The sequence below is a fragment of the Callorhinchus milii genome, unplaced genomic scaffold (genome assembly GCF_018977255.1).
Source record: "Callorhinchus milii isolate IMCB2004 unplaced genomic scaffold, IMCB_Cmil_1.0 Scaffold1, whole genome shotgun sequence".
In the NCBI taxonomy this organism is placed as follows: Eukaryota; Metazoa; Chordata; class Chondrichthyes; order Chimaeriformes; family Callorhinchidae; genus Callorhinchus; species Callorhinchus milii.
Window position 1 is genome coordinate 83368061 of NW_024704742.1, and position 13871 is coordinate 83381931.

General features: G+C 39.3%; 1 protein-coding gene across 4 annotated transcripts in view; it reads right to left on the bottom strand.

Annotated features, from left to right (window-relative positions):
- Positions 1 to 13871, bottom strand: part of LOC103185468 (lysine-specific demethylase 4C) — a 196339-nt gene that overhangs the window by 12226 nt on the left and 170242 nt on the right. For all 4 annotated transcript variants that reach the window (XM_042332573.1, XM_007903982.2, XM_007903983.2 and 1 more), the window contains exons 17-18: positions 9330 to 9515; positions 8305 to 8475 (exon numbers count right to left, since the gene is read on the bottom strand). In XM_042332573.1, the coding sequence (XP_042188507.1) occupies positions 8305 to 8475; positions 9330 to 9515 (357 nt within the window). The remainder of the gene's footprint in view (positions 1 to 8304; positions 8476 to 9329; positions 9516 to 13871) is intronic.

Below are 13871 nucleotides of genomic sequence, written 5' to 3' on the forward strand. Positions count from 1 at the left end.
ACCATCTAGCTCTAATTTTCCCTGATTGACTTTGCTCAGCGACGGAATAAAACATCCATAAAATAAACAATATTTCTTTTCAACTAAAGCAACAGGAAAATAAACCTTCAGGGCTTATTTCTAGAGACAAATAAAACCCAAAATAACTGTAGACAAAAGTGACAGCCTTAACTGCATGTCAACTAAGACACAGTGGATCACCGACCAAAGTATGGAGTTCATTATTCCTGCGCACTCATATGAGGATCATTAAAATACTGGGATGAAAAATGCAACATTTAATGACATAATTATCACTGTAATATTATTATCATCTGAAAAATAAAAGTACACGAACATAAGGATAACAATGATGCCTTCAAAATTGGAACCAAGCAAAACAATATTTAAATAACTGGGTTGGTTTCTGCTTGCTCACTGATGTGATGTTCAAACTCTCCGAGTTTTTAGGGTTGAGCATGCAACAATGGACATGTTCACACAGTTCATATTAATAATCCTTGCATTTGATATAGCGTCTTATGATGTCATTGAGACTTCACAAAGCGCTTCGCATAATATACTATAAAGTGTATTTTGTGGGCGAAATGCAGTAGCCAATTTTGCACAGAAGTGTCCCACAAACAGATCATTGAGCAACCAAAGCTAGCTTTCCTTCACCAAATCTACTGCTCCACTGCGAGTTTCCAATAACTAAAGTGTGGTTGAGGAGGAAACACATTCCTTACGAAAGCAATTTAATTTCAATTATTTGGGATTTAAAAACAATTTGCCCATCCTCGCATTCTGTGACAATGAAAAACGACATCTTATACACCACTGACGCTGAGTGTTGAACAAAAGCAGCCATTTCAGAGTCTTTGTTCTGCACATCCAAACAGAGCTGAGAAAATTGAAAATAGACTGGATTTTGATTGCAGGTAGCACCTTGTTAGGCCAATATATCTCAGCAACCACAAGTTTACTCGGCAACAAAAAAAAACATGACAAATGTTGGCATCCTTTCAAAAAGTCTTTTAGCAAGTTATGCATCTGGCCTGTGGGCACTAAAGTACAAAACTTCTTGTTACCATTTACAACGATAAGATGAACGATGTCTGTCTGGCGTTCCAGAATACCAGAGCTGGGCATAAAGTGAAAAGTCACTGTAATAAAATACAAAGATTGAGCAAGCAAGCGTGCCCTTCAGCAGCATGTCCAATTTAAAAAGAAAAGCATTGTAGAATCATAAAGACAGAATCAAGTAATTTGGGGGTTGGGAAAAAAGGATTTGTTAAAGTAACTGTACTTGTATAATGCATACAAGCTTTTGATTTCATCTCCGCCTACTTTAATTTACAGGATGCAACATACAGCAGTCCCTTATAGTATCTGCAAACAAAGCACTATTTAGATATTAAGACATGTATAAGAATATTAGAATATGTCTAAAATAAACTTGAAACTTTTTTTAAAAAAAGTCTCTTTGTTAATGAGTAAACAGGACAATACAAATTTACATTTATATAAAATCTTTTATGTCAGGAGAACATCCCGAGATGCTTGACTGTGCTGGCTTGGCATTTGAACTGGGGGTGGGAAACAAGGGGGTTGGGGAGGGGTAAGATGATTGAAGATGCGGTCAAAGATGAAGGTCTAGAGAGGTGATACATGCAGGAATGACCAGGAGTGAAAAGGCCTCATCCCACCCCCCCGCTGACCCACACACACGCACACGTTACTGCCGATTTGATGCTGCACACCATCAAATACAAACTGACAACAGTCATGCGTTCCCTTCTTGGTGAGGTAATGCTACTTGAATACAGGCCTGGAAACATCCTGGATTCTTTTAAATTATGTCATACATTGCTTGGCTACTCACAATGGCTGATGTTATGAAGCACAGCCTTTCAATGAAGCCAAAAAGTTGATGCAGATTTAATCAGAAAATCAAAGACATTCAGTTCCGATGGTAATATGATGGAAGGATGACAGCTGTTGTCCTCTGCTAAATTGCCAGACACCGCTTGACACTGCTGTTCATCCACATGCATGCAAAGTCGTTCATTAGACTTGTATGCACAGGACAGGAGTACCGCATGATTTAAAGGAAGAAGCATGGCAAGAATGATCAAGCCAAAACAAATGAGGTGCATCCAGCATGCTGATCTGAACGTGTTAGTGCTCCAACAAGCCGGACCACCTTGTAAATCTGACAGAGAACGAATCAGTACCCATCAATTCCGTATGTTCATCCAGGTGAAAATGTATTTCCCCTACCCCAGCCTTAGACATAGCACAGAGACAGGGAATGAGATAGGCAGAGTTAGAGAGACTCAATGAGAAGGAGAGGCATTAGTGAGTGAGTGAGTGAGTGAGTGAGTTAGTGAGTGAATGAGTGAGTGAGTGAGTGAGTGAGAGAGAGAGCGAGAGAGAGAGAGCGAGCGAGCGAGCGAAAGCCAAAGTGAAAGAGAAAAAAACACAAAAAATATTTTATCTGTACCAAATCTGGAGAGTACATTTTTTATGCTAAAAGGGAATATATTAATGAAGCATGGCAATTAAACTTAAGTTGCAAATGCAAATCAAGTTAAATAGTTCATTTTCAACTCAGTAACTCAGATCCCATAAATCCAAATTGTGCCACACTGAGAAGGCGTGTTTGTTATACTATACTGGAGGATATATTTTAATAGTATGGTAATTAGGCTTAACTTATATATGTAGATGGAGCCCTTTACAAAACTGTTCTTTGCTTTGAAACTTAAATGCAGTCAAGCAAACAGGCTAGGTTCCACAATGAATTTCAATTCTCTCCTGATCACAACTCTGCTCACAGTAAATACAGAACACTATATCTCTGCCATTGTAGCTGTAGATTTAACTCAGGTTGCAACAGATCCAAAGAAATATAAGGCTTCCTTAATCAGCCTTTTTTTTAAAAAGAAAATGTTAACAGCAAATACACTGACAGTAAAAAAGGCTTATATTTTGTCTGGGCTATTATTCTGTCTGGCCAAGCCCACTTTCCTCCATCTCTGCAATATCGGGCACCTCTGACCCTACCTCAACCGTTACATTGTCAGAGAACGACTCTACGATTCACACTTTCGTCACCTCTAGACTTGACATCCTCCTCACTGGTTTTCCCAGCTCAGCTGTCCACAAACTCCAGGTCAACCAAACTTCCACAGCTCACATACTCTCTTGATCCAGTCTCCACAAGCTGAGCAAATCACTTGCACTCGAGGTTCCACTGGCTCCCGATCCCCCAGTGGATTGATTTTTAAATTCTCATTCCAACTTTCCATTACCCCCTCCTACCTCTGATCCCCTGATCACTAAAACAAAGCGTAAAAAATAGTTGACTTCCAGGTTATCAATTCACAGTTGATGTCCCCTCTTGTACTCAGGCGCACTATGCTCAGGAGAAATTGAAAATGCCACTTCCTGCACATTGCACATGCATGAACAAGCAGTGCTGCATTATGCCTTCAACGCTTCCTACAATATAGCACGCAGTGTGCAGGAAGGCATTTTAGTGTCAATTCGACGACTCAGAAAGCAGTCATTTTCCTAAGGAAGTCAAATAGTCAATGCCAGCAGCTGGGTGTACTGTACTTGTCATATAGTGTAGGTCTCCAGTACATCTATAAGCTGCCCCTCACTAAATCAGGGCATGTTCTAACAGGGTAATTGTTAGAATTTTTAAAAAATTGTTCACTCAATCCATTTTTGTTTGTGGGACACTGCTGTGCACAATTGGCTGCCGCGGTTCACCCACAAAATACAGTCAATCCACTTTACAGTATCTTCTGTGAAACGCTTTGATACATCTCAACGACGTGATAAGGCATTATATCAAATGCAAGGATTATCAGTATTAAAATAGTTATTCAATAACAAGAAATCAAATCATTGTTTATTTCTGCTTGCCTGCTCGGTCTTCCTCATTCTCCAATTTCTATTTTTAATAATTTAGCTTTTACGTTATTTTCACTCCACATATCTGTTTCTTTTTTTAAAAAAAAACTTTATTAGCTTGTTTTCCTCTGCCTCTTGGGTCTCAATATTCAGTGCAGCAGTGGGAACCACATTAAAAAATGTAATTATCTTAAAAACTACTTTCAACTGGATTACTGAGAGAATGGTAAAAGCCCAAAGATATAATGTCTAATGAAACAACCAACATAGTGAGTCAAATAACCTAGGATTCTGGATTAAAGACTGCTTGCCTACAAGTTCTTAATAGAAAATTATATTGCTACAGTTACCTATTCTACTGCATTGCCTGTGTTGAGATCAAACAATCATCACGAACAGCAAGTGAACGTGTTTATGAAATCCAGGACAAGTATGATGGGATTAAAATCAAGTACATGGCCAATAGTGTATGGATGTAAACTTTCTGTTAATTGTACTTGGTGGGGGAGGGGGGGACCATATAAAGGACTGCAATCAAAGTAAATACGCCAGCAATAAAACATTACAACATATCGCGTTTTGTCAAAGATTAAGCACTTTTTGATACTTGACATGTTACAATGTATGTTGTATTAATCTGTCAATACTAAAAAATATTAACAGCATTCTGTACGGATTATACAATACATATTGCATAACCTTAGATCACAACAGGATATTACGATTACTTGAGGGCAGGAGAAACTGGACTTCAAAAACATGGTTGAAACAGAACAAAATGTTATGCTGTTTTCCATTATCAGTCCGCAAGAATTAGTTATGTAAAATGCTTTGTATAAAAGAAGATAAACTGGTTATAAACTGGGAAATTCAAGGGCTTTATAAGATTTATGCATCTATACAGACGGACAACTTCTATTAATGAATGTTTGACCTTAGCTTGTGTCTTATTCTCATCACGACCCTCTCCCTTCCATCAAAGATAAATTCCTCCACAAATCCTCATTTAGCTGGAAACATTGGCAAATAAAACCTGCCATCTCCTCTACACTTTCTACTAAAACCACTGCTTGAAGAGAGGCTCCTCACTCTGCAGTATGATAGATAGGATGAAGGAAGATTCACTAGCCCAGAAGGTGAGAAGTGATGAAACTCATCATGATTCAGCTATCCGCAGCCGTCCAAAAGTTTCTATTTTACTGAAATGAGGTCATGCTTTATAGCTAGATGATTGCTGTAATAAATATAATTTTGAAAAAGTTTTAGAACTGCATATCCATGTTTAGAGAATAATTATTTTTACTGAGAACTGGATTGAGAAAACCTGAACTCATTTCAGATTATTGGACCCTCCCAGTATAGCAGTGATAAGCGACGCACATTGAATCAAGAGCTGTTGGATATAAGAAATGTTCAAAGAAGGTAATGTCATTTGTTTATTATATGTCAATCCACAACACAGTTTAGATTCAACAGTGCACTTCCACTCTCTTCAACACTCTGCACAGTCCCTGTCCCAGAATCCTTAATGCTTCCTGTTCATTGGACAATGTCCAATTGCCAATTTAGCCTTAAAGTAATACACAACACATACGCAAACACCCATGCAGTGAGTGACCAATTTTATCTGGTGGATTGTTGGCCAAGACGCTAGGAAAAACTCCCTTCTCTTTTCGAACAGTGCCATGGATTCTTTTAACAGCCACGAGAACAGGCTAACAGGACCTCGGTTTCACATTTCATCTGCAGGATTACACTTCCGGCAATGCAGAGTTCCCCCAGCACAGCACTGGTGTGTTAGACTATACCATATGAATTAAAAGTCACAATGTGGGACTTGAACGCACGACTCTGAAGTGAGAGCGCTACCAATTGAGGCAGGCTGACACCAGAATACAAATGGCCTACATCAAAGGACATATTCCCTAGATTTGTTTGTTTTTCCAGCCTGTGGAGACCCATTTCAACTCTACCTTTATATTGGAAATAAGTTCAGCTGACATTAGCTTCCGTAACGTAGATAGATTGTACAGCACAGGCATCAGCAATTCGGACAAAGCAGTCCATGCCGGTGTTTATACATCACATGAGTCTTCACCCACTTCTTACTCCCTCATATCTAGCTTCCTGTTAAATACATCTATACTCTATACTGCACCTGCTTCAACTACCGTTTCAGGGAGCGAGTTCCACACTCTCTCATGGCCCTCTGCGTGAAGAAATTCCTTCCTCCTTTTACATCCCTTTGTCACTATCTTATACTTGTTAGAGACTCCCTAACAAATGTGAACAGCCTATCTATAATAACCTTATCAAACCATTTTATAATTATAAACACCTATATTAGATCTCTTCTTAAACGTTTCTTCTTTAGTGGAGAAAAGGCTAACCTCTCCAGTTTATCTTGATAGCAGTAAATTGGTATAATTGGCATAAACCCACCCTCTACTCCTTCAAAGTGATGATGTCAGCACATAGCTCCCAAGGAAAACAACAACAACAACAAAATTACAGTTGTAAAGCGCCTTTCACGTCAGGAGGACATCCCAAGGCGCTGGACAGACGGAGTTACGGACCTGGGCTGGGGGGTCGGGGTGGGGAAGGGGGGGAAGCAGGGAGATTGAAAGCACGGTCAAAGAGGAAGGTTTTGAGATGGATCTTGAAGGTGGTAAGGGAGAGGGCGAGGCAGAGGGAAAGTAGTGAATCGGCATAGGGCTGGTCCTGGATGCCAAACAGAAAGCATCCAATTTAAGAAAAGTCAGTTTCAGCTGGATACACCAGAGTAGTGGCAGGTTTCAATAGGTTGGTTTTAAAAAAAATGTAGAATGAGGGATACCTCCTTTGAGATTGAATATTTTTTCCATCATCCTTTCACGGTATCTATCTGGAGGGAGTTATTGATACTTTAAGAAGTTCCATTACATATTCCACCCGTTCTGTTTTAATTAAGGCTATTACGCTTGGCCTAAAAGATTTCACAGAATCAAGCTGCTGGAAGGCAACAAGCAGATTACTGTGTGATATGCTTCAGTAGCGCAGGGATTTGTTGTAGTTCCGACTGTGTGCTCAGAACTGAGACCAATGACAGGAAAGAAAAAGAGAACAAGAAATGGTGAGCTGCAGGAAACTCAGTTTCCACTGGCTTCACTAATCTCGCAGCACAAAAATTCTCTATAAATTGCAGTGTATTGTTTGGTTCAGCTCTGTGATGCTCACTGAAGGGGAAGGGCAGAAACTGAATAACTTGGACATAATCTTAAAATTGTAATTAAGATGTTTACAAAAACAACAACTTGCATTTATATAGCGACCTTCGCATGGGGTAGTGTCCCAGAGCATTTAGAAGTGTGCCTCTGGAATGTTAAACTAAAAGCCTCCACATTATAGAGCTTTAGTCAAATATAGGTGTCTTGCTCACAAAGATTCTTACTGGAATCTGAACCGAGATGACCTGATCCAAGAACAGACTTCCGATGTGCTCTTTTGAATTCACTCCATTCACATAGCAAATCTGTTTTAAGTGTAGAGTGTTTCATTCACTAAACGATTCAGCTATTGTTTTTCAATTGTAACACCTTGCATGGCTTATCTAGGGCATTAATCTTACTGAAAGCTTCTCAGAACCAGAATTTAATTCTGAATCAATGATGCATTACAAAAATAAAAAATACTGAAGTCAAAATAAGTAGGTATTAAGTCTATGTAATTAGGAGACGTGGACCGCAAAATTCTTCTTGTTGTTTAGAGCAGTCACTTTGACAATGTGTAGTTATAATTAATTTTCCTATTCGAAGCACACACTATCAAAGTTGCTATATTTGGCAACAGAGCAATACAGTATAACCCCGAAATAACATGGTGTCTTAAGATTTTCAAAAAATAGATGCTAATTATAATAATCATTGTTGAATTCACTCCCTGCACATTGCATGCAATGCTATCTGCAGGAAATGCTACTGATACCACTTTTTGTGTATAGCACATGCAAGATAAGAGCAACCAGCGATGCTGATGTCACTTATTTTGCAAAATGACTTCAACGGCAATTTCCTTGCATAGTGCCCAGGCATTACACACAGAAAGCAACAGTGACCTGTTGATCCAGAACACAGACTTTTTTTTAGTCTGTAATACCCAGCTTCCAGCATGGATACCAACACAGTCAGTATGCCTCCATGATCATCGCCACTGGCTAAATCAGTGCTGGAAGTTGGGTGTAGTAAATTGGAGCCATAGTAAGCTAGGGCACATTCTAATGGTTTGCACTGCATCTTAATTTTACAAAACGGTGACTTTTATTCAGTTCTAAACAAAGCTAGTATATAATTTCAGCAACTTTGTGAAAAGCATCAATTAACTGTTTCACATTTTCATAATGAACAGACTAAAACTACTCACAGCGATGTCTTCTGGGTACAGATCATCACTGAATGAACCATCGTCAAATATGACTTGATAGAAGGTTTGTGACGAAACTCCCGTGACTCTGCAGCTATAGTATCTTCCATTCTTGTGCTTGGAGATGACCGTCTGACCAATCGATAAGTCTTGGAAAAGAGTTTTGTTTTTCTTTTTTTTAAGAAAAATAAAAACAAAGGCGTCACCAAAACAACCAACTAGATACAACACTTGCATTTACATAGCACCCTTCACTTGGGGTGGCATCCCGGAGTGCTTAACAATGTCACGGTTTGACGCAGAGTCAGGGAGAAAAGGGAGTTTGAAGATGGGCAAGGAGAGGGCATATTGAGGTAGGGAGTTACAGAGGTTCATGGCATAGTGGCTGATAGCACAGCCACCGCTGGTGGAGCGGAGGTGGACAGTATATTTTACCGATAATTGGAAGTTAAATCACGAAGCGTTGGCTTTGATAAGGTTACAATAAAACCCACAATTTTTGCAGTTTTGAAACTACTGCACAATTATTCTTCTAGCGGAAACCTCAGAAATCTCATCATCTACAACGGACCAGTTTAATTGCTTACTAAACTGAAATGCCAAATAAATCCAAGTTGAAAAGCAAGAACCTGAACCTCAGCAAAGTATTACATTCATTAAACAGTTTATCTCAACATGGATTATTTGTGGGGTGGTGGTGTCTAGGCGCATCTTCTAAGTGAACAGTTTGTGTGAAATTAAATTCGTCAGATTCTGTAAAGCACCTTCACTCAGCCTTATAACACAAATCCAATCACTTTGAATCAGTTGATCTAATTCTACACGGACCTTCTCAATCAATATTTCAGGCCTGGTTTAATTTACAGCCAGATGGTGCATTACATTTCAAACCTATCCCAATACATACCACACATTTTACCCACTTGAGATTCTGTAGATAAACTGTGTAATTTAGTCTTTAAATGTTCTTTTCCCCTCAGTGAATCCTAGGAAAAGAAGAAGCTGTAAACAAGTTAAATACTTACTACACTGGGATTTGTCTTGTGTCTGAAACATGTGATAAGGACTACATATGGCCAGTCGTCTGGTTCCATTACAACACCTGCTGCATGGGCACAGGTTACGTGGAAGGATGTTGGACAGCGGCCGTATGAACACTGAATACAAGCACCTGAAGTCTTCTTGGCTCTCTTTCTGCAGAAGACACATTTCTGTTGGAAGGGAAAAAGAACATTCATTAATAATAATCCTTTCATTTGATATAGCGCTTTATCAAGTCATTGCAAAGTCTCAAAGCTCTTCACAGAATATACTGTAAAGTGAATTGACTGTATACTTTGTGGGCGAAATGAGCACCCAATTGCACAAAGCAGTGTCCCACAAACAGTCACCAATTTTTTTGTTTTTTTTGATGGGATTATTACCCGCAGAAAGCAATCTGCCAATCAACTGATAACCGGGTTCCTACTTAATGCTAGATAAAGAGAGGTGTGTGGAGTAAGGAAACTTGCCTAAGTTTTGCCCTACCCGGGAATTGAACTCGGGTCCTTTCAGTTGTGAGGCGAGAACACAAACCAATATGCTGCAGCCCTCCACATAATAAAAAAACACTTGCATTTCTATATTGCCCTTCAACTAGGATAATGTCTTGGAGAGCTTTACAGAGGGGAAAGGATGTGAGTGGTCGAAGAGGTAGGATTTAAGGCAGGACTTCAAGACAGACGGGGGGGGGGGGGTAAGAAGGAGGGCTAGGGGGAGAAGTTCAGAGGGTAGACATGTAGTATCTGAAGGCTCAGCCAATGATGGAAACTTTTATTCAAAATACACGGGTGACCAAAAGCTGCCCTAGTTAAGCTCATTTCCCGCCCAATTTATTGAATTTAATGCTGGCAGCAAAATTCATAACTCATGACCTCTTACGATTCAGTATGTTTTATGCATATAGCTATGTTGGAAGCAGCAAGGGCCTCGCCCAGCTCCCCCACACAAAAAAAACAATTAATGGCTATCGTTTATTGGATGCATGTACAAGACACCTTACAGAAGCCACAAAGAGCAAGCTAAATGTCATCAGCTTAAGCTCCACACAAGCGTTCAAAAATGACTGAATGTTCATCAATGAGACAACATCTCAAACAATGTAATGCTGTTGAGAATGAAGAGTTCCAGTATCGAGGCGATGATCCCGAAGTAATACAATGCACTGGCTACATTATCAAAATGCCAGGTGTTTGTCAATGCATGTTCTCTTCTGGCAGTTGAAACTGGGAAAGGATTGCTTGATTGATAAATGCAAAATGTTTCAAAGATACTCCCATCTGTGCATCAACATTGACACACAGGAGACCTTTGTCATTAATAGAAACTAATGGCAGCAGAGGCAGTGCCAACAATGTACAAACTCCAAGACCCAAAGAATGCAAACAACCCAAGCAAGCATATTATGTTGTGTGAATACCATCAGGAGCATGATGTGCTAGCAGAAGCTCAGCCTCCAGCTACTTTCATTTGCAATACATGGTTTAATCTGTCTGTCTTGCATCAAAGCTATCAAGCTGGGGATGGGAGGGTGGGAGGGCTCAATGGCTGTTCAAGCCATTATAATTCCGATGAATATGCAATTAAAGCATGTAGAATAGTATGATGACAGACTGCATTGTGAACAATACATTGCGTCATGGGTGGTATGACACACAGCACAGGTTCTTACATGGCAAGCTCCCATAGTGGTTCCCCAAAGAATGGAGCAAAATGGATTTAAGAAAAAGAATGAGAAGCTCCTGAAAATCTCTCATTGCAGTAATCCTCATGCCCATGTGCTGCCACAAAATCTATCCCAATAATTTTTTTGTCTTTCAGATCAGGATTGCAGCATACAGGACTTGTAATTAGATGATTAAAGTTGTACTAGATAAGATGACAGCTTACAATAATTAAACCAAACACCAATCCCAAAAGGATGATTCTACATTGTATGATAATACAAATGCTACATAAAACCTACTGTTTGCTCCAGTTGCTTCACGTCGTTATTAATAATAATAATCCTAGGATTTGACATGTCTTATCACATTGTTGAGATGTCTCAAAATGCTTCACGGGGATTACCGTAAAGTGCAGTGACAGTGTATTTGTAACCAACCGTGGCAGCCAATTTGCACACAGCAATGTTGCACAAAAAGCCATGCAGTGAGTGACAAGTTTTATTTTGGGGAGCTGTTAGCCAATATACTTGGATAAACTCCCTTCTCCTACCAAATAGTGCCATGGGATCTTTAACATTCACCTGAACCGTTGGAATAGGATCTTGGTTTAACATCTCAGGATATGTCAGACCTAACTGTGAGTTCAAAGTCAAATATATTTATAATGAGGATTTGGTCTGATCTTCAAGACCCCTATTATTGACATAAAGAGTCTATTCGGCTACATAACGATAAAATGGAAGAATGTCTAACTACTTTGTGGAGTAATTTACTGTTGGGATGACCTAGTGTTGGGACAACCTAATCCTTAAATTTCTGTATAAGTGAAAAATCAATGGAGAGAGCTTGTAGCTCATTAAAGCATTTAGCTGATGTGAAAGCTAAGAACTGGCTGTTTTCCAAATGACAATCTTTATGCTACATGTCACTGCTGGTTCAAGTAGATAGATATAACATAAATTTGGATCCCACCCAAGTCAGATTCCATGCTGGAAGAATAGATTTAATTTGTGCTTGTAAAAGAGGGGTGGGATGCAAGTCTTAAATGGACAGATTAACAAGGCCCTGTTAATAAAAAACCCTACAATTTGGTGAAAACCTTGATGAAACTAGTTTTAATCTGCAATCATAAATGTCCTGAAGATATGACATAAGGTCAGGGAGAAAAGATTATAGAATTAATGGTTGTCTCATAACAACGGTTATTGATCATCTTCACTTTGTGTCGGGGGAAGAGATGCAGTTGAACTATGAAGAAATACCTTTATGGTTTGCAACAAGTTGGAGAAACTGAGTAGGATATGCTTAGCTGAAAGAGGGACAAGGACTTTGACAGATATTTTTCCTCTCACAATGGAGCCAGTCATCGTGGATTTCTTATCCAGGTAAGAGGTGGCGATTAAGAAGCGATGTGAAGAAGAAAATTCCTTCCATTGAAAGGGAATTGCATCGATAACAAATCTGACAACTCAATAGAAATAAGACATCTGTTCAATTTATGGATGCTAACTAACGCTTTACTTCTATTGTTTTTTTAATGATACCCAGATGGATTATGAACACATCACTGCTCAAACATTTTAGATCAAAAACTGGCTATTTCTCTCTTTCTCTCTCTCATTCTTTCATTTCAGAAAGCCATCTGAGCGGAAGCTATTTCTCAGAAACGTGCAGAGCAGCCGTTACCCCATTTGGTAATACACGCTGAAAGATGCTGACAAAGCTTTTGAATTTACAATGCAAGAGTTTGTTTTTGAAAATGGCTGAGACATGATTTCTGGTACCCAAGAAGCTGTCCAGTCTTGGGAATAATCGTGATACGTTTCCCCATAATACTTGGCTTGAAAGTTGTGGGATAGTAGAAGGGAGAAAATAAACTGAACTGACTAATGAAGAACCATTGCTTCCACGTAAGAGAAACATGCCTGGAGGAACTTAACTTGCCAGGTTTAGTTTCTGTTTGGACTGATCCACCTCAAAACAGAGGACTGATCCTCTTCTTAAAGAGGAGGCACACAAGTACTTCCTATAAAACAGCATTTGAGGGCCATAAGATTTTGGTAGTGGTTGTTCCAAATGGACCACTTGCATCTCAGAACGCTGAACAATACCGGAGTTTGACATTGAAGCAGGGAGGAAGCGGAGGTGGCCATATGCATGGTCAAAGAGGAAAATCATCTGATGTGATTTGAAAACAGGTAAAGAGAGAGCAAAGCAGAGGAATTGAGGCAGGATGGTCCAGAGGTCCGGAGTGCAGGTGCTGAAGGCACGGCTGCCGATGGTGGAGTGGTGCCAAATGGACAGGTCTTTTTAAATATTGAAAGGATCATGGCATTATTTGGATGAAGCACGCAGTGATTGGAAGTGAGTTGCCAGTCGACATGAGGTCATTAGCTCAGGATACTTGAGGGATGGTCTCATTTCAACAATTCACCTATGTACTTTTTTGAAACAGTAACTCCTCCAGATTAGCTGCTCTGTGTGTGCCATTAACACTCAGTTCGATAAAAATATTCAGGAAAATAAACAGATGATTTTACAGTTCAGTACTTAAAAGCGATACCAAAGGTATGAATCAAAAGACAGCACTTTTAAAGTAAAATACAGTCAATACAACCAATATGCCATCTCATTTGTACTACTGAATTCACACTTAGATATAAGTTCTTAGAGCCATTTATCTTTGTGAAAGGCTCTATATACAAGTGCAAGTTGTTACTGTAAGTGATTTCCACAAGTTATTAATGACATGTTTTTCATACCTAAAAGATAAGTCATTGGTATGAAAAGCTATGTAAGGGATCAAACAAAATGCTATCAGCATTTTAAAAGGATAGCACATATTTTCTCTGTGTTTGCGCA